Source organism: Nasonia vitripennis, chromosome 4 (genome assembly GCF_009193385.2).
Source record: "Nasonia vitripennis strain AsymCx chromosome 4, Nvit_psr_1.1, whole genome shotgun sequence".
Classification (NCBI taxonomy): domain Eukaryota; kingdom Metazoa; phylum Arthropoda; class Insecta; order Hymenoptera; family Pteromalidae; genus Nasonia; species Nasonia vitripennis.
The window spans coordinates 21829880-21849989 of record NC_045760.1 but is presented as its reverse complement, the minus strand read 5'-3'; the positions used below and the strand labels follow the sequence as shown (position 1 = coordinate 21849989).

Sequence of the window (20110 nt, the reverse complement as noted above, 5' to 3'; positions counted from 1 at the left end):
ATTTATAATAACACCTTGTGCACAAGAGACTTTTGCAAGTAACACCATTATTTAGTGTTATTTTTTGTAATATTTCATTAAATAATTCATGAAAATTGTTCAAAATTAGATATTTTTATCTTTTTTATATCAAAATATGAGTGCAAAATTTGAGAAAATATAACAATTAAATTAAAAAGTTCAAAGTTTTGGTATAACCTAACCTTAAAAATGGCAAACTAAAGAAACGATCATAAAAGTCGCTTACCACTCTCTCGCTAATTATTACGGCGAATTTTGTACCGTATGTAACTTTTAGTTCGTCGACAGTGCGTACCATAGGCGTAAGTTATATAGACGCACCAGATATTATAGAAAGTCTCCGCAGGAGCAGCAATCGGCACTTCAAGCAAGAAGATTTAAAAGTACAAATAAGCAAGCTCGAAATTAATGGGTCCGATGAGGCGGATACAAGCAGGTGCAGGTGTTCGCGCGCGCGCACACAAACGGCGGAAGCGAGTAGCCTATACGCGCGCACACACACACATATAGTGTAAGTGTACGAGAGGCTCCGGGAAAAATGGGTCGCCGAGTCTTCTCGGGCTGCTTTCGAGCGGTTCACGTATACTTTCACGCACTCGCGTGTCCACGTAAAACCGCTGCTGTTCGATCTGTGCTGCGCTGCTGCCATGGTCGAGGAGAGGAAAACCAGCACATAAAATTCGAATGGTTTCTTAATGTCGCTATGTGCATGAACGCACGTAATGCTACAGTGTTACCCGTGTATTTAATTTAAGATTTTTTAGTCTTTGATTACTCTGCGTACGATTGACAACATCAGTTTTCACGTATGATCATTGATCACGATTTCATTTTTAAGGATATTTTTGAAGACGTTTTAAGCAACAAAGTCTGAAAGATGATACTTAAAAAAACTGTTTATCAAACATAGATTATATCGAAGTATATACAATATGACTGATCTTCTACACTAAACAAAATATTCTAAGCAATAGAATGATTCACTTTATTAAGTTGCCCTTCTATTTTAAGGTAAAAAGTTTTTGAATGCAATTGTATTAGAGATACTTATGATAATAATAATACTAATAAAGAATCATTGTAACGAAAGTGCAAAATAATTTGTGCTATTGTGGTTGCAAACACGAGCTGCAGTATAGGTATCACATAGTAGAATAAGACTAATTTGGCTTTGGATGAAAAAACTTTTGATCAATCATAAATTATGTTCATTTAATACACACTCAAATGGCATCCAAATTCAAACAGAAGCACTGTACTGAAACAACGTGTAGTACGAAGTCAGTTGCTGTTTCGAATTACGCCTATCATTACAATCACGCTTCTCAACACCGGTAAAATTAACCGATCAAAATCTGAACCAATACGAATCCCACCTCTCCCAGATTTCTCACGCAAAAAATCCTTGCACCGTAACAAACTTCGATTCTGGTGGAAAACGAGCAAAATCCCATCGACTTATAGCTCACACTCGCCGGTACAACCCACATCCTTCCCTTATCTCAGTCCAGTGATCTCTGCACGTTCGAGTTAAGCTCGCTTCGCGCGGACGTTTCAAAACAATAAATCTCGTTCGCGCGCGGGGGGCCTACATATACAGAATTTTTTCCTAACATCCTCCTTTCTAATCTAATCTCTTTCTCTGGCTATACAGAACGTCCGCTGCGCCGTGGCATCGATATCGCGGGCAGGTGCAGGCGAGCGAGCGTATAATAATACAAGCTGAGCCGCGGGGCGTGGCGCACGAAATCCGATTTTAGATCTGCTCCGTGTATGTAGAGCTGGAGAAGATATTGTGCCGAGAGCATGCTGTACGAAGACTGCGTGGGTTCGCGCGTTTACGAGAGAGAGAGAGAGAGAGAGAGAGAGAGAGAGAGAGAGAGAACCGGAACTCGTGGAAAAATTCGGAGTTTATGTATTCACGCCGCCGAGAGATTTCGCACTTCCGCGGTTTATTTTCAGACGATATTGATGCCGACGCGTTATGATACTTACTCGGAGGATATTTACTAACCTACTTGCATATTATAATACCACCGCGCGTCTTGCTACATATAATTTGTGCATTGGGTGAATCGTTGCGAAGTAGTTTGATTCGATTGCGTACACACAGGATTTCGCCATTATTCCAGTGTTCTTTAAAAGTCCTCGTCTCGAAATAAAAAAAAAAATTTTTGCAAGTATTGGTTTATCCGTTATCACACACGATTGTACCTCTGTAAATATAACGATTTCCATCCAAAATACAATCTTATCGGAATTTTCGAGCGTGAAATGTAGTAATTTATGCCGCATAACTCGATCCGTTGGTATCGCAATAAGCACGTGTACTGATTATTCAAGAATATTAGGAAATGCAAACGTAAGAAACGACGAGACCGCCGCCGATTTGCATTTTGTAAACAGAGACTCAAACCGCGGAGCCGAAAAAAAACTTGTCCGTACCTTGGTACTTCGGCTTTTCGATTTCCTCCTTCAAACATAGAAAAACTGTAAACGCTATAACGCAATGTTTATTCAAGTGCGGCTTGGTTTTACTTTTACCCCGTCTAATTGCATAATTGCGTCAATTTCCTTTCACAGCCAATTAAAGATATATAAGTTTAGGAGCCATCCGGCCAACTTAACATTTAAGCGGAAATGGCGAGTAGGTGCGTTGCACGCGAGACATTGACTCTTTTGAAGTGAGTGTAATTTCTTTACTTCTCAAGCGTGAAAAGATGCGCTAAGGTCTGGTGAAAACACTGACCCTATTTACAAACCGTCGCAGCACGAAATGCGAGTACCTATCAAAAAAATGTACTATCTACGTAAGATTGTCGGAGGCCCACATAGAAGTAAGGGCAGCGGTTGATTCACCCATTTCAGAAACCTTATATACCTTCCCAAATATCAGCCAAGCAGACCCGACCAAAAACACCGAAAACGCAAAAAAAAGTATAACTGCGAGAAGAAAACCGAAGAACATTCACCGCGGGATTTAATCAATCTTCCCGCACTTCCGTCATCTCGCGTAGTTCGACAGCAGCAGCGCAGCTGTACACATGTATACATATACATGTACACGACGGCTCGAAGCAGCCTCTCGTTACGGAACCGATCATTATGCCATCGCATTACGGCGAAGCAGCGGCGGTGGTGGCGTACAATTGCACTTTTATCGACTTTCCGCGTAATTAGCGGCTGCCGGCGTGCATTAGTTATATCTCGGGACGAGGACCCGTTAAAGCTGCCGATCGTTAGCCCGCGTATATCTTCGTTCCCGGCAATTATAACAATGCTGTCGTTATGCGCTCAAGCTGGTTATGTTCTGTGTGTTACATATATAATAGGGTTGCTGCGTGTATACGTGTTTTACGTGTGAACTCCGTGAACTCGGGCTTCGTCAAGATGGAAAATTGTGTGAAAAATTTTAGATCTCTTTGAAGAGGAAAATTGATGTTTTTTATTTTTTTCGCTTTGTTTTGCGTTACGTAAGGCATCGTTGTTCAGCCGAGAGACTGCGTAACGTAAGTTAGAAGTAGTAACTGTAAACTGTAACTTTTCATTAAATGTGCTGGTTGTCAGAGTAGATTTTTTTTTTTCAAAGACGTAAATGACGATCATTCTGTCATTCTTAATTATGTATACAAATTATGTTTTTAATTATGTCATTTTTAAAATAATGTACAACAGTATAAAATGCGATGATCCGGTAATGTCATAGAATAAGTCTTCAATTTTGAAGATAGTATAGTGTTCGAAAAGTTAGAAATCCAATCATCATTAAAAATTAATGACATTGTACGGTATAACCCATCGGCCGACCATTTTCTAGAGTAATAGTTCAAGTTCACAGGGTCACATCGATATCAAACGCCGGCGATCCTCTGAACGCATACCAGCCTCTCAGCACATGTACACATATTATGCAGAACAAGTCGCGAGTCTCACGATCGGCCAGTTCGCGGAAAATAACGTGTCCGCGACCTTTGCGCGCAGATTATAAAAAGACCTCTTGCGCACTAGCTGTACTTTTACGCCCACCACTGTCGTGTCGTCCCTTTTTACACCGACCCGCGCCGCAGATCGCTAAACAATAACGATTCCCAAGATCATAACGAACGATGCCATTACGTACGCGCGGCTGCATGTAAGCGCTTTCGAAATGCCGCGGATATTCGTTGGTGTACGTGGGTACGCTCGTTATTGCCGTGCCCCGCGGAATCGTAAGTGGAGCAAGCCGTAGATACCGCATGCACAAGCATGAATCTCACCCGCACGGTGTGTATCTGAAAATACATCGGTCATTATAATAAGCGATGCCCGAGTGAATTAATAACACTTATCGTCGTCGATTCCGCAAAAACAAATCAGCCTGACTTGTTCACGTCGGATCGGTAAATCGATACCTCGCGATATCTTCGCGCTCGATCCAACAAAGCACTCAATCAACCGAGCGTAAAAATTGCACCGCTCGCGCGCGTATCGTCTTACCGACGCGCATTAAGCCAATCTCTCGGGTAAATCCATCGATTTTCGCCAGATCACTTTCTCGAGATCCGCATAGGTATACATCGGTTTGTAAGGAAAAAGTCGACATCGAACATTGGCGAAAATAAGGGAAGAAAGTCGGCAAGAGGAAACGCGGGCGGAATATGCGCGCGCGATGTAATCGCTCGGTATATCGCCGGCCACGATCGGCTTTTCCGTGCCGACCTTTGCACTCGTTTGCGGCGAGGCATCGACTTATGAGCTTAAATGCGCGTTTGGGAGGAGAGCCGAACTCTGTCATTCGGCTCTAAACGATGGGTAATCTTGCGTTGCACGTATGCATTCGAAGGAAACATCGAACGCCGGTAAAAAATTGATTGCGAACGTCGGAAAAACAGTCGCGTTTTGTTGGCGATGCCGCACTGGCTCTCCGTGATCAAAAACTATGATTCTTTCCAGTGTGTCAACAAAACGCCTGATTGATCTCATAAATCGGTGGCTCGTATTTTTTTACGACTCGCAGTTTTCTCTGCTTTGAAGAGCGGTATTTTCATCGACAACCGCGATCGATTTTCAGCTACTGCAGGTTGGCCAATGGGTCGCTGATCCAGTGACAAATCGATTCGCCAAGTTTTGTAACCGATACATTTTTCCTCGGTTCGTCTCCATATTATGCTAATTCATACACTGATCTGCTTTGAAAAAACAAAAGTTGCTTTAGAAAGTCATACTTTGATATGCAATTCGTTATTACTATATTTATTTATAATTCCGCGCGCAGCACTTTCTTGCGATTTCAAGTGAGTGCGTAGCACGGTTTCTTCTATAAATATTTACGCGTTTTTATTTCTGATAAAAATCAAAATTTACAACCTTTCTAGTTTCATAAGTGCGAGCCTTTCTTCCGCGTGAACTCTTCCTTTTTTCGCCACCGGCTGACTTCACCGCACGCATTTCCTAATAATCACACGTTCACCGAGATCGGTCTACTGGAATTATGATAATTTCAATGCTAGAAATCCCAGTGCACAGACACACGTACATGATTTCACGACGTTCCACTGGTTTTCGGTGTACATTTACGCGGGAGTTTCACTATGGCCTCAAACTGCGCTTATGTGACACATGATGACGTGAGCGACGTCGACTCATCGGGGCTATAATTTCGACAAACAAAGCGGGGAAAAAAGCGAATTAGGCTATATCGAGAGGAGAAAAACAAAAAAAAACCGTGCGATGAAAAAAAGTGTGTCAACGCTCATTGAAATTTTGTGTGTCACTTTTGACGTATATAGACCAAATGAAGCGATTATTGAGTGGAAGCTTTATGATTGATCACTGTTTAATGTTTATCCATCTGCCATCTCGTTATTCGTTTTCCTGCATCCACGACGAGTCCACGTTCGGCTACCCTATTTCCCCTATAATCACCAACTGCACATGAAATTTTAATGTCCACGACGGAGATTCATTGCTGCCAAAAACGGAACACTCAATTTTCACTCCATCGAGAAGTCGGGAAAGCACACGGAAAGGAAGGCGCCGGCGTAGCGAGCAAAAATAAGGCGCTCGAGTTTGCGCGCGACTTTCTAAAAATCGGATCGCCGGCGCTAGCTAAGGCTACTCGCGAGCTGTGTCATAATCACTGGTTCGCTCTGCGACAGCGTAATCGCGACGCCGTCGACGGTTTCCACGCTCCGCGTCCTTTCTCATTCTCAAAGCGCGTCCTTCGCGAATCGCTTTGGGTTTCACGGTTTTCTGCTACTGCTACTGGAACTAGTTCTCTCTCTCTCTCTCTCTCTCTCTCTCTCTCTCTCTCTCTATCTCTCTCTCTCTCTCTCTATACCCTTTTTGCGCGAATAATATGCGCGCTAGCCGCTACCGTTTAAGTGCCGTTCCTCGTCGTTATAAATAGATTTTCACGTGGACTGCACTTCTATTGATAATCGATTTCGCATTGCCGACTTTGTAGTCGTCGCTGAAGGTTTGAGCTCAATTTCGACGAACGATTAGATATAATTATGTCCGTTCGGTAACATCGATCCGTGCGTCGTTTGATCTGAATAACATAATGTCGTCTCCGTAGCACAATGCGTCTGATTAGCATTTTCAGTTAAACGAATTACACATGTATTAATGACATAACTGTCGGCGAAAGAGCGATGCTATGGGGATAGGTGCATGAGCTGGCTTTAAAAATTCAAATTGTCGCATGAATTATTCCACAGAGCCGCTCGGCACTGACTCTTCGAAAAAATTACTTTCTAACTAAGAAGTTGGCACTCGAAGAACAGGATCTATTAGAATAATATATTAGTCGTCCATGTCATCATTTTTTATCGCGTATCATTATCTTACAAAGTCGCATTAGAATTCATTATACGCAGAATGCACGAATAACTCTACCGGTCATTTCTTTTTTCAGTTGCGAGGCAAGGATCATCCATACCGCGTGCACCGCCAAGTTACTATAGCTGAAGTACAGTAATACTCCGACTCTTTTTTCTCGATTTGATTGAGCGACGGTAAAGTTTGTCGCAAACGCGTTCCCCTTTTACCAACAAACCAGTATTTCGAGACTCTTAGTCCGCATATTTCTGCACGATTTTTTTCGTAATAATAATATTCCAGCCGCGTAAAGAAAAAACGAGTTTTATTGTTTACACATACACACAATCGGCGCGAAATCGCTTTTTTCGTTTTTATTTTATCGGAGAGTCGCGTAACGCGGCGTTGCGTCAGAAAATCGTAATCGAGGAGTCGAAAAGGTGAAGGCGGCTCGGGTTTTTGGTGTAGTACAGCCGCTATTCACGCCCCTCCGTGTTCTTGTGGGTTTATTATAAATGTAACGCGCGTGCGCGCGCGTTGCGAAACGTGTATAATGATAGGTACTTGCGTGCGAGTATTGGAACTTTTTTGTTTCAGCCTCCCGACGATCTCTTTTTCTTGTATACACATCAGTGCAGGAAAGCATGATATTTTGAAACAATTTAGAGTGGGTTGTTATTTGCTTGCACGGATTATCGCGATCCGTCGCTATTATATAGTTAGTTATAGTTTCTGACTTCAAGTAGTAAGGCGCTTATGTAACGGACTGTGGGATCTTAAAAAACTACTGGTCTTGCCTTGTACTGTGCCAGCTCAAAATGCGTGCAGTCGATGATATCGCTGCGTTATTCGAGTCTCATTTCCTTTCTAGATAACCGCGCGTATGCGCTTAAGAACTCACGTGGTAATTTTAATGACTATATTTCAAGGGATTTCAGGAAAGTATCGGAGCAATAAGCCATTGATGACTGAATATACGGAATAACTTGATTTAACGATCGGAGATTAGTTTGGGCCCGCGAGCGTTTTCATTTTTACAAAATAGATCCTGAGAACGTTCATTCCGGCGATCTACATGGTACATTTTTAGGGAACTGAATGAGTTAAATTGGTGCAGAAGGTATTGATCACTGCGATAGTATCTTGCCATCATAATTTACTTTACCATTTGTTCTGTCAAACGGACTTTCGAATCGAGTCGATACAAATCCTTATATGCATAGAGGAAGACGATTAAAATGCAAGGCTGTAATTACCTTGGGCGGCGTGGGCGACGGCGAGGTGGGGCCCTGCTGGAGGTGGTACCTCTTGGGCCCGAGCATGTTGGGCGCTGCTAGGCTAGCCGGCCCTACGGCCACGCTCGTCATTGTCATTTCCTGCCTGGCGAACAGCGGCCTCGTCTCCTGCTGCTTCCTGCACCAGCTGCTGCTGTTCTTGCCCCAAAGCTGACAGGTCCGCTCTCCTCCTGCTGCTACTCGCGCAGCTCAACATTCTCGCCGCGCGATCTGCAACAGACGATGAGAGATTGTTATAAAGAGTACCTATACATAAGAGAGCCCGTCGTTCATCCACATAAGCAATTCAATCGCGCGCGAACCATTTAAAATTTCTGCGCACGAGAGAAATTATAAATTTCGCCTCCGCAAAAATAAGCCGAGACGATTTGCGCAATACAGCGAGCCGGCGCCGCGATCGCGTTACATCACTTGACAATGCCTCTCCGCGTCTTTCTCTGGCGCAATACTCGCCTTTCGCTCTATCCCACGCGATTTTCATCCTTGCAAAACGTTGCAGAGCAGCATCGGGCTGTAATTGAAAACTTGCAAGTTGATTGTCAATCGAAAATTACAGCCGCGCCGCTCGCTCCGTCTCTCTTTCTCCCTGATGCTGCTGCACAATCAGCCCGCGCGTGCGAGAAATGAATTGTCGCTGCAGCGAGCTGCATTACCGAGATGAGAGCAACTTAATGAATCGCGGGGGAGGGCAATTTATTTCGCGTCGTCGAGGTAGGAAATAATGCGCCAACGCCGCGGTGCACGTATGCGTTTTGAGATATTCAGGACTTTCACCTTCTTGATACGTCCGCGAGAGAGAATGACGAAGAAGGAAGTTGAACGTAAAGGCCTTTTATGCAGGTTCCGCGTCGCTGATTGTTTCGGGCTGCCCGATCTTCGCAGATATTAGGCAGGCGCGTGTCTACGGTTTTGGCGCAGCGGAATTCAATGTTGCGCGCGTACAGACGCGGCGGAGTAGTTGCTCGTCAAAGCACAAACGGCATCGTTATTGGCGTTCGCGAGGATCTTGTCCTTTGGAGGAAAGCAGCCTAACTGGTGCAAGCGCGCGCTCGCGCACGGAAGAACAAACGAGTTCGCAGCAGATGCTTCCGAGAGATTATCAGATAATAATTTCTCGGGAAATTGGCTCCGGCGATACGGCGAATAGCAGCAGCGACGTAAGAAAGGCCTTAGGCGGAAAGAATGACGATCCGAATCGAGAGAGGATTGATGCCGAGGAAAAAGAATCGAAGCTGTAATTGTGGTTTTAGATGCGGACACGAGAGCTAGACGCTGACCCGATAACGGTTATTTCAGCCGAGCGAACGGTATATCGAGCCCTGGATTACGCGCAAAGACGAGGACGGCTTGTGGCGGTGCTACCACCTGATGCGATCTACGTGTGCCCGTCGAGTTGACGAGTTCGACGGCTGCTGCGTTTGGAAAGCCGTATACATACGTGAGCAATCTGCTCGCGCTTTTCCGCTCGATCCCTCGTGATTTACTCCTACATTGTAGGAGTACTGTTAATTTTAAATAGGTTCATAGGTATATATATATATATATATATATATATATATATATATATATATATACACATACCTTTTCGAAGACTAATATATGAATAATAAATATTGATTTAATATTTATGATTAGGGACACAAAAGATTCTATAGAAATATTAGGATGTACTGATTTACGCCAACAGTGGGGTCAGATCAAAGAAATGACTGTATCATTGCGAGGTTATGATCACTCGTTTTGGTATAACTTTCAGAGCTTCCGAATATATCCGCCAGGTGTGCCACTTTTGCCTTAACTTGCGAACTACTGTACGCATCAGCTGCGCATCCGTTTCGGCGTGAACACACTCGCACGAGGCGGTTTTCACTTCCTCGAGAGAAGAATAATAAAAATAAAAGCGCGAGTTAATGCGAGCGAAAGTAAAATCTAAGGAGCCGTACGTGTGCGCGACCTACATAAGACGTCATCCGAGAGCAGCGGCAGCCGAAACGACTCGGCGGAAACAAACCCATCATTAAATCGAATGAAGAAAAGAGAAAAAATTCTCATCGCTCCCACAGGCGAAATTTATATATATGAATACCCACGCGCGGGTATATCGCCGACATAAGGAGCATAAAAAGAGTAGCGGAGGAGCCGTGTGTATGTACAATATAATAGAGGAGAGGCGCGGAGTCGCGTGGGTTCCGACGGAATTGGGGTAACGAGAAGAGACTCACTCGCGCGCGGTCAAAAGGAGGTTACAGGATTCTCAGGAGGGCACACTCTTCTCCCGCGGCGCGCTCGAGCTCAGCTACCGATTTCACGCATGTGTATACATATCCGAAAGTACTTTCGCTCCGTCGTACCTTTCCACGCCTTTGCCGCGAGCCTCGGATTAACTGTAACGCGTATAATATTTCTCTAATTTCGTCGTAACACGCGGATGGACGCGCGGCGCTTTAGTTTATTTGTACCGCACCGATATTGTTGCAGTCGAATGTTGGTCATAACGCACATTACAACAACTGTTATAACTCGAGCTGTTTATAACTCGCTCGACGCACATGTTGCTCGACGCGCGTGTACGGTTATGTATCGCGAGGCATTAAAATTTAGCGAACAACACTCTACTGCTGCCCAGTTGCGCAATATCTGTCGGGATATGCGTCCCATTATAAACGCGCCGATCTTAAAAATATTACGGCTTATAACGCGCCCGCGTGTAACGATCTGCCAGTAAACGCCTAGCTTTTCGCGTTTTGCACGAAAATTGGAGCCGCTCCAGAGAATACATAAGGAGTTACGCGCCGCGGACAAATTCGTGAAAGCTGCGCGCAGCGAGTAAAAACTCGTCGGTCTGGTTTAGGCGTTTTTTCGCTGATTTATGATATTGGCCGTATCTTCTCGCCAACAACTGAATTCGTTCTGCCGGAAAAATCGTCGCGAACCTTTCGATCTCTCAGATTTTTCTCGGACCAAAATCGTTTCGTTTTTTTCACAGACTGTAAAAAGTCAGTCGCGCCGTGTTTACAATCGAAAGTTAAGAACCTGCGCGCGTAGCGGTGAATCTTCAGCATTATGTGACAGATCTGAATAATATGAGAACGCGGCCGCATATAGTAGCTGCGCGAGACAATCGTGAAAGTGTACGGCACTTCCTCCCTTCGATTATCTCTCTCTCCCTCTCTCTCTCTCTCTCTCTCTCTTTCTCTCTCTCTCTCTCTCTCTCTCTCTCTCTCTCGCGCGCGCGCGTGCAGCGTAGAAAGTAAACGATTCGAATCCACCAATGTCTCGACGCGGTTACCTTCTTTTTTATCGCTTTTATATGCGCCTACGCGCGAGCACTTTCTTCGGCTTTTGCGTACGAATTTACTACGCGACTCCCCTTTAATCGAAAGTCGTGCGCGCGAAAATCAGGCGAAGTAGGTTTATAAACGTGGGTAAAATACGTTACGAAATATTGTTATAATGCGTTTTTGTGACGCGGAGGAAGGCTTTTGATAAGTTGATTGTTTCCGGGACTGGTCAGGCGCGCGGTCGTCGATATCGGTTATGTATATAATCCGAAATGCCCATTAGTCTGTGAAGCGGCGTGATTAATGCCCTTTGCTGTATTGACTTTCGTTACGTTTTCACCTTTTGTTTCACTCTTTGGATCCCGCATCCAGATATGCAATGACGAAAGCTGAGTGGAGATTGGGATCGTAATCAACTTTTTACCATTGCGATCCGGTCGCCTATGGCTCGTATCATTAATCGACCGGGCGCGTATTTACTTACACGCGAGCTTTGCCGTAATTGCAAAACTGTCAACGCTGCAATAACAAATTGAATCGTAACAAAGACGGCCATGTGTACCAGCCTATTACGCGACTCATAGATATGCGATAATGGCGCAGAGCGCCAAAAAGAAAAACTCTTATAATATCATCGCAGTCCATTTCTTTATTTAAAATTAAATCTTCCATTATAGTACAGCAGGGCGCGATTTGAAAGTCAAGCGGCGCTCGCTATTGAAGCACGGGTACACGCGCACACACAGACGCGATTTGTATAACAGTCACAATCGCGCCTCGGAGGACGAGCGAACACGCGTAATTTGCATCATCATTGTTTTGCGAATAATAACAAGCGGCGCCGCTCGCATGCAAACATTCCTCATTAAACGGCTCGAAAAAGTTCCTGTCCCCGCCGCCACTTTCTCAATGCAAAGATCCAGGTGCGAAAGATGAAAAACCGCATAGAGATGATCGCGCCTATCATATTATACCTGCATCTATAGATTGCGCAATGCAGCCGAGCGAGAGAGGGACCCAGTAACCTTTTGTATTCGATCGCGCGCGGAGCCGCTTAATAATAGACACGGCGGCGAAACAAGTCACGCCGGCAGCCGGTACATATCGACATGGACGCGCGCGACGAGTAATGTACGCGCATGACCGACATGACAATATGCGAGCGGCTCTGACACACTAATGCGCGAATGCCGTTAAGAAGTACGTGTTGCGGCCGCGACCGCTGCAGTCATGATGTTATTCCAGCCGGTATACAGAATTTCCTATTCGGCCTTTTCTATTCTCGCCTCTTTTTTTTTTTCTTCACGCGGCGTCGGCCGCTTCGTGAAAATTGACGCCAGCTTTTGGAATTCGGAGCTCTCCGTGCGCACTTTTCGAGGGCGTTGGCGCGAGGAGAGGTATTTTCGTCGAGTTCATGCGACACAGAGGTTTCTTCTTTGCTGTACAGGAAACGTCCGGAACCGGTAAGACAACAAACGAAACGATAACACTGTCCTTGGAGTCGATGTAAAAAATTGTTCGCTGTGGACTTTCGGCTCGTTTTTGCGCGCGATACTTCGGAGAGCGGCAGAAAAATTTGTTCAACTCCGGCGTCGAAATTAGCTTTTCACGCATCTTTAGTTTCGCGAATTACGAGCGCAGTCAGCTATTATAATGAATTCGTATAATAGCGCCGCGAAGCGCCGCATTTCGAAGGATCATTGGCTCTGCTTCCGCGTCGAAAGTTAGGAAATGGTTACTTACTACAATAATCACCGTAAATTACAAAACGCAAGTTTCTTCAAAAGCAGCGAATATAATGTATTCAGCAGTCCGTGAAGCTAATATACGTAAGGCAGAGCTATATAGCTGAGTCTGTTAAAATAACGCGAATCAAAAGTTTCATTTCATTCTCGGTACCGCGCACATCGCATAATACGAAAATAGACCGTCATTTGCTCTAATAAGCTGAAATTTCGACGAGCCAGAGCTTCTTATCTCGACTCATTAATCCTCCGAACGCGCAGCGCACAAAGCGCAGGCTCCGAGCACACTCCTATTCTCAATCGGATTTATCTCTACCGATTCGCCGTTTGCTTATACAGCACACAGTGATATAAAATTGTTCCATCTCCTACCCGGCGTCGTACAAACAAAAGTAATGCTTCTCGAAATCCCGGCGAGCCGAGAAACAATGCGGCGAGGAGTTTATATTCGGGGCATCGTTGAAAAACGAGCCGTCGTCGAGAGAAAGGCGGTTCAAGGAATACAGCGCGCGCGCGCCGAAGAAAAACCTCGCGCACGGAGAGTACGTGATCGAGAAAGAGAAAGGAAAAACTACGCGCGAATATAACCGAGAGAGATTCGAGGAGAAGAAACAACGTAATGTATTTCTGGAGTCAAAGGGATCGGTATTGTTATGTCAACTTTAAGAAACCCCGTACGTACGTATACGAGGAAGCTCGGAGTCCAGATCCAGTTCGGTTGGATAAGCGCTTCAGACCCGTTCCCGCACTCGCCGTCGGTAAATAAATCATTCGCGGGTTATTTAACGCACCCACTCTTCTTGACGACTTTATCAACGGGGAATTGTGTAATTTGTAGGATCGTAAATTACGAAAATGCGCAGGTTCGTGTAATCGTCCTTAGGGCGATGAAAATATTCGACTGGAGCATGTGTAATTGATTCGTCTCCATCCCGCAAAATTGATACTATCATACGCACGTCGGAACAATGGAGCCATCGTGTTTTACGATGCGCGCGTCTATCTCAGTGCAATACATCGCAATCTTTCAGGTTTTTCCGATGCAATATTCCGAACTCGGAATCGAAGTTCGCGAAAACGACGTAAAGAGCACACATCGTCTTTGTGTAATTGCAATAATCGCCGTGAATAAAGCTCGCGTTCGCGATTCTTTTTCCGGGTGTAATGGGCATTGCGCGGAAGCCTTTGTGCAACGTGTTCATTTGCTTCCTCGAACAGAAGAAGAATAAGAAGAGGAGGAGGACGAGGAAGAGCAGGAAAGGAAAGAAGGACGGCGACGAGGAGAAAAAGCGCCGGAGAGATATCGCGTTGCTCGCGTCCGGGAGTATGAAATAAAACGAGCAGCGCGCAGCCGTGTCATATGCGAAGCGTAAAAGGCCGCCGTGTATGTCGTCGGAGGCAGCGACCTGCAAATTGCATGAGGGAACTTTAATGCCGGCGGTAGCATCCCTGCTGCGCCGCGAGTGTGTTTTCTCGGATATAAGGGATGTAATGTGCGAGCGAGTATATTACTTTATTTTTTTTTTCAAGGGTCCCGTGCACACGCGCGAGCTTTATTCCCACGTTTGGCGCGCGCGTTTGATTTAACACGGTGCGCGCGCGCGCGAGACCTAATGCGGATTTGATTCGATTGGTCGTTAATCAAACGCGTGACGCGAGCCGAGTTTATTTCGACGGTATTGACGATCAGGGCGGAAAGAGTAATTGAAAGCTAGCTTTTACATAATTTTTTTCTTCTCCGTGTTCCTCGATCGTCGCATTTAAAAGCGCAAACACACAGTGTACGCAGAGTTACGTAACGAGGTGTACGCTAAAGTAGATTTCAATTTCGACACGCACTCATGCCTGAGGATCGAAATTCTATTAAGTCAGCTGCAACAAAACACGTACGCGTAAATGAAAAAACGCTTCCATTCCTAAATCATTAAAAAGAAAACCTCACGCGCGCGACAATTCATCAAGGGACTTTACTGTCACTCATAAGTGTTTGCCGCAGTTGCATAAGCTGGCTCGTTATTTGTTCGAGCAGCTTGTACGCGCTCGCTCGGGGAGAGAATTTCCATGCGCGAAACACGTCCAATTAATTTATTCAAAGAAAGCAGTCTGTGAGCCGTCCGCAAAGACACTTTACCGCGTGTTTCGAAAACAAACCACTTCCTTGCCTTTTGGCTCTCTGCGTACGCGCGAACCCCAAGGGATTCGTCCTTTCCCTTTTTCCGGCTAGCAACGAGCGAACTTTCGCGAGTCCTGTCGTCGAACGACGCACGTTAATTGGCGTTCAATTAAAATTTAGCCTCTAATTCGGAGCGGGAAAAGAGTCCGAGCGTCCGCACACGGTCGACGGAAGAGCCAATTATCGGAGCTATTCTAATGGGAGAGAGAGAGAGAGAGAGAGCTTTTTTGAACCGCGCTTGTCGCTAGCGCACGTACTTTTTCGCGTGAGCAGTGTATGGTTGACTTTTCGTAGCCGGTTTACGTAAGGGAAACTCTGTTGGTACAAAGAGCGCGCTTTTTCGCAAAATGAAATAACGGTCTCTTCCTATACATCCGGTAATGAAATTACACCGTCGATAAATCCCAGAGTATAATATTCTGTATATAAAGTAATTACACGCGGACCTCGTAAAATGATCAGCGAAATGGAATCCTTAAATCTTCGCATGATCGTCGATAAGGAAAAGTTTTGAAATAGCGAAACTGACCAGTTCTCACAACGCCGGGCATATTCCAGTTTTTGCCATACTGTTATAACGCATGCCTGCCTCCATCCATATAGGCACGCATGCTCCTTCTGTTTTACAAACTCCGCTATTATTTCATCTACTATTTACGACTGCGGATTATTAATGGGGCTCCGAGCTCCATCTGCGGCGCATAGCGAAACAGCTGTTAAACACTTAGAGAGAAGAGAATGCGAAGAGTCACGCTGTCGTAAATCACGTAAGAGCACGGCTCGCGCATGGGTCCGTGTGTACGTACGTATGCATGCAACGAGCGATTCCTCATCGGTCCGTCATCGGCGCAAATAGCGACGCGCTCGAGTTCAGATATATGTGACTCATGACACGCGCCGCTGAGTCGATTATGGAAAGTGCAGCTAACAGCGAGTGCAGCCGGTAGCGTGTGTAGTATACACTTTTAGATGGTTTATAAAGTTATGGGAAAGCTGATGCTCTCGGTTTGGAAATCATTTTCGAGTGACTCGTCTCTGGACTTGCGCGCCTGATCGGGCTCATATAACAGGCCAATTGGAAACTGTGCAGCTGCAAATGCTTTCGCTGAATGTCGATGTGTCTATAAATGCAGGTTTCGCTGTGAATCCTCATTCTCGTTACTGCTTAACGTGACGCTAAATGTTGTTGTTAAATTTCAAGTACTTTCAAGGTTTGTAAGTTCAGCACGCTCGTTGAAATGAGCGCGCTCCTTGACGCAACTTTTTGTATCATCGAAAAAAATATCGATGCGTGTCACTAAAAAGGACACGTCCTGTTTCGCTTTGCAATTGAAATGAGACGCGCTTTTTCAGAAACGATAAAAGTCGTTGAATCGCGGACTTTGTGCATAAAATCAAAACCTGAAACTATCACATTGAGTCACATTTTTTGACTTTACGATGAAAAAATGCAAATTTCAATTATTATATCGAGTAAAAAAAGCACGGAAACGAAAAAATTTCCATTTTTACAGACAGTCCATCCGCCGCCACGTTATATAAATCCCTCGCCACGTGCCGAGATAGGAACGATCAAAATATCTTCTGCAACTCTCCCGTCGGCGAAAAAAGATGCTCACGATCGCGCAATCGACCTTCGATCGATCTGCCCCGATGGAACACAGAAATCGCTCGAAAATCACCGCACGGCGCTCGTTAATTACGCTGTATAAGAGGCATACAGGCTGCTTTTAGAAATCACGCCGGAAAATATCAGGCAATCGCGAATCATTTGCACTTGCCTAATAAGCAGTTGCTTATCTCGCCGTGTACACTTTCCCCGCGCGGAAGTGTAGATTATTCGCGCGCGAGTTTCAGTGCGATTTCGGACACGCATTAGGGTCGAGCGTATTATACACGTGCACGCGCGTATATATGCACATAGTGAACATAGTGAACACGCGGAAGAGTGCGTTGTATTCGTGAGTGGGTTAATCGAACGGTGCGGGCTCGAATTCGAGTGTTTGCTCTCCTATTGACACACTTTCGAGAGACGACCGACCGGCTTCTCGACTCGTATAGGTATACCTCGCGTATATGTGTGAACGGGCTGCGCGCGTGTGTGCGCTCGGCTATGGGTTCCACGACCAGACCATAAGTATACTCGCTGCAGTGTGCTTTGTGTGCGTTTGCCTCGAGACTTCCTTAACTTTTTTGGAATTTTCTCGCGCGTAGGTGTACAGCCGACGACATCGTCGCGGTGTATGCTTATGTTTGTCTTGAGCAGACACTCGCCTGGAGAAATTCGGTAAATAATTGAAATATATGTTTAGCATTTCTACTCGAGCTAGAGGTGACCGAGGTAGTCGAGCGTATAATGGACAAATCGAATTACCAGGTGTATACGTTCGCGGAATGAAAACGGTCGTTCTGAAAATTCCAATACCCGTCCCCGTGTGAATCGGGAGCGTAAAATCGATGCGCGCGCGGCATTGAAACGAGTATCGGCCGGCGCTGTAAGTGGCCAATTACAGAAAAGTACCGCTCGCGTGACACTTGGAACAATCCTCCTTCCGCCGCGCGCATATACGGGATGATGCGCGCACGACCAGGTCTCGATCTTTAAATAGAAACACCGGACACCTCCGGCTGTAATACCGATACATCGGATATAATGTTATAGTTACCGCACGTCAATGTTGTGAAAGAGCCATCAGCATCGACGAGTATCAAAATAATAAGCCACGCCGAGAACAGAAGAAAGAATGAGATGAGAGAGTAGTGAGGCGATCATCGTTCCATTTCCACCTATACACGCTCAGCTTCATCGTCGCGCTCACCGTTAACCGATCGCGACTGCGCGGCCGTGCCGCGGCTGCAGTATAGTACATAGTGCCGGACTCGAGACTGTAATACTAATGCCGTCGTCGCGCTGCGGTCGAAAATCGAGGCGAGGCTGGCCTTTACGGAGCCGACGTGTGTATACTTTCAAATCTCGACTTTTGCGCTTTTTTGGACGCCGGTGGCATTGAGCAGCGAGTTATCAAGGGTGATTTCAAGCTGACTTTCTCTGATTCTTATAATATATATGGTGTATTTTCTGAAAATAAAAAATATAACAAGTTCTAACTGATCTTTTGTTGCAGACTTACGAGAGCGAGAGCATGAATTTAAATAACGAACAATTTAAAGTCTGAAATTAGATGTTATGTTATAGAAGATAAACACAATCTCCCAAACTATTACTTGCGCCTTACTCCTTTCTAGCGCAGATACGGGCCACGAATGAATAGGCGATAAATCTCCATTCGCAACACGGTTTTCTATAACTCGATAATTTTATCCGACGTATTAGTCGATAATGCGTGCGTTTAACGCGTGGCTCGAGCAAACTAAGCAAGTAGCACGCACATACACACACGCGGACTAATGACTGTCCAATTTCCTGCGCACCGGCTAATTTCCTCGCTTTTCAAAATTCGCGCGCGGCTTTCCACTCTGCACACCGAAGCTTTCACGAGTTGACCTAGGCCGCGAATAATCAGGTAGTCCTTCGAGACGCGACCCGTGTCCATACATTTTTCGGCTGTCAATCGCATGTATCAGCGGTCTAGAAAGGGAATTCCCCGCAAGTTCAATGGCGCGCGGCCAACTGTAACGCGACGCAGGTGTCGCGCGAGATGTGGAGACCGCGATGCAACAGCTGTGCGCGTTAGCCGTTTCTGCTGCTTCTCTCCTGGAAAAACGGTTTTACGATTCCGACTACACGGGAGGATGTAGCCTTCGGGTGCTACTGGCAGTTTTTTGCCGGAACTTGGACGAAGCTGCCTGCCCCGGAGTGGATCGAGGGCTCGAGGCTTGATGTCCGCTTTTAATGTTGCATAGAGGCTCCAGATAAGCTGCGAAGAAACAACGAACCACACTCGACATGAAAATCATGCTACTTTGTCAAGCTAATAAAGCTGAAACTATCGGATACAGCCGCTATGTTTCTCCGAGAGAAATTGTCCCAGATCGCAGCGAGTGCTTAAAAAGCCAGGAGCGAAATGCAAATACGACGGAGATAATGACAGAGGCGGCTGAATCGAGCTGAGAAAAAAGCGTTAATCGCCCGGACGTCTTCATTCGCAGTCCAATATCCTCGCTTGATTACGACTTTGACAAAATGGCGAGCGAAATCTTTCCCCCCCCCCTCTCTCTCTCTCAGCGCCGTCTCCATTCGAGCTACCGCTACCGGTCTGACCTGGAAAAAGATACTCTGACGCAGCGGCCGCGACTTTTCCAAACGAGAAAAGTAATCGCGCAGCAGCGGCTTCTTTTCTCATTCTCGTCGCCACAGACAGAGCTAAACGCAGTCGTTCTATGATCATGAGCGCGCCACATGCGGGTTTTTTTTTCAGCTGCATAACTGTTACGGCTAATGAGGAATGCTGTATGCGTAATAGTTTTCGCGATATAAGTGTTATTAAAAATGTATTCCGCGGAGCTGGCAGCGGATGAGTTCCCGGGCCTTTTTACGCCGTCGCGGTAATGAGGAAAGCTTCCGGTTGGGAGATTTCCTAAGGGTCGGGCTATGCTGAACCGCATACCTTCGCTATATTCCATTAGCCAGAAGAACTGCTTTGATTGTTCAGCGCGCGCCGAATAAAAATACCTGTGCACAAGTGACTCGATAATTGGCTTCATAAAACTTTAATTGCGGACTTGCGCAAAATCAATTAAACGCCCGAGAATAATGTTTCAGCCGAGTTACGCGTTATCCTTTCAACCAGACGTGAAAACTAGTTTTTCCTACGAAATCATAACACGTTTTCA

General features: G+C 45.6%; 1 protein-coding gene across 2 annotated transcripts in view; it reads right to left on the bottom strand.

The window, feature by feature from the left end:
* The window catches only part of LOC100113915, a 33958-nt gene extending 25634 nt beyond the window's left edge, over window positions 1-8324 (bottom strand). Inside the window, exon 1 of one of the 2 annotated variants that reach the window (XM_016987777.3) lies at window positions 8079-8324. In XM_016987777.3, coding sequence (XP_016843266.1) covers window positions 8079-8195 — 117 coding nt within the window. In that variant the 5' untranslated portion in view covers window positions 8196-8324. Of the gene's footprint in view, window positions 1-5367; window positions 6096-8078 lie in introns of those variants that run through there. The other variant, XM_031928834.2, reaches the window with a different exon arrangement.
* Window positions 8325-20110: the final 11786 nt, after the last annotated feature.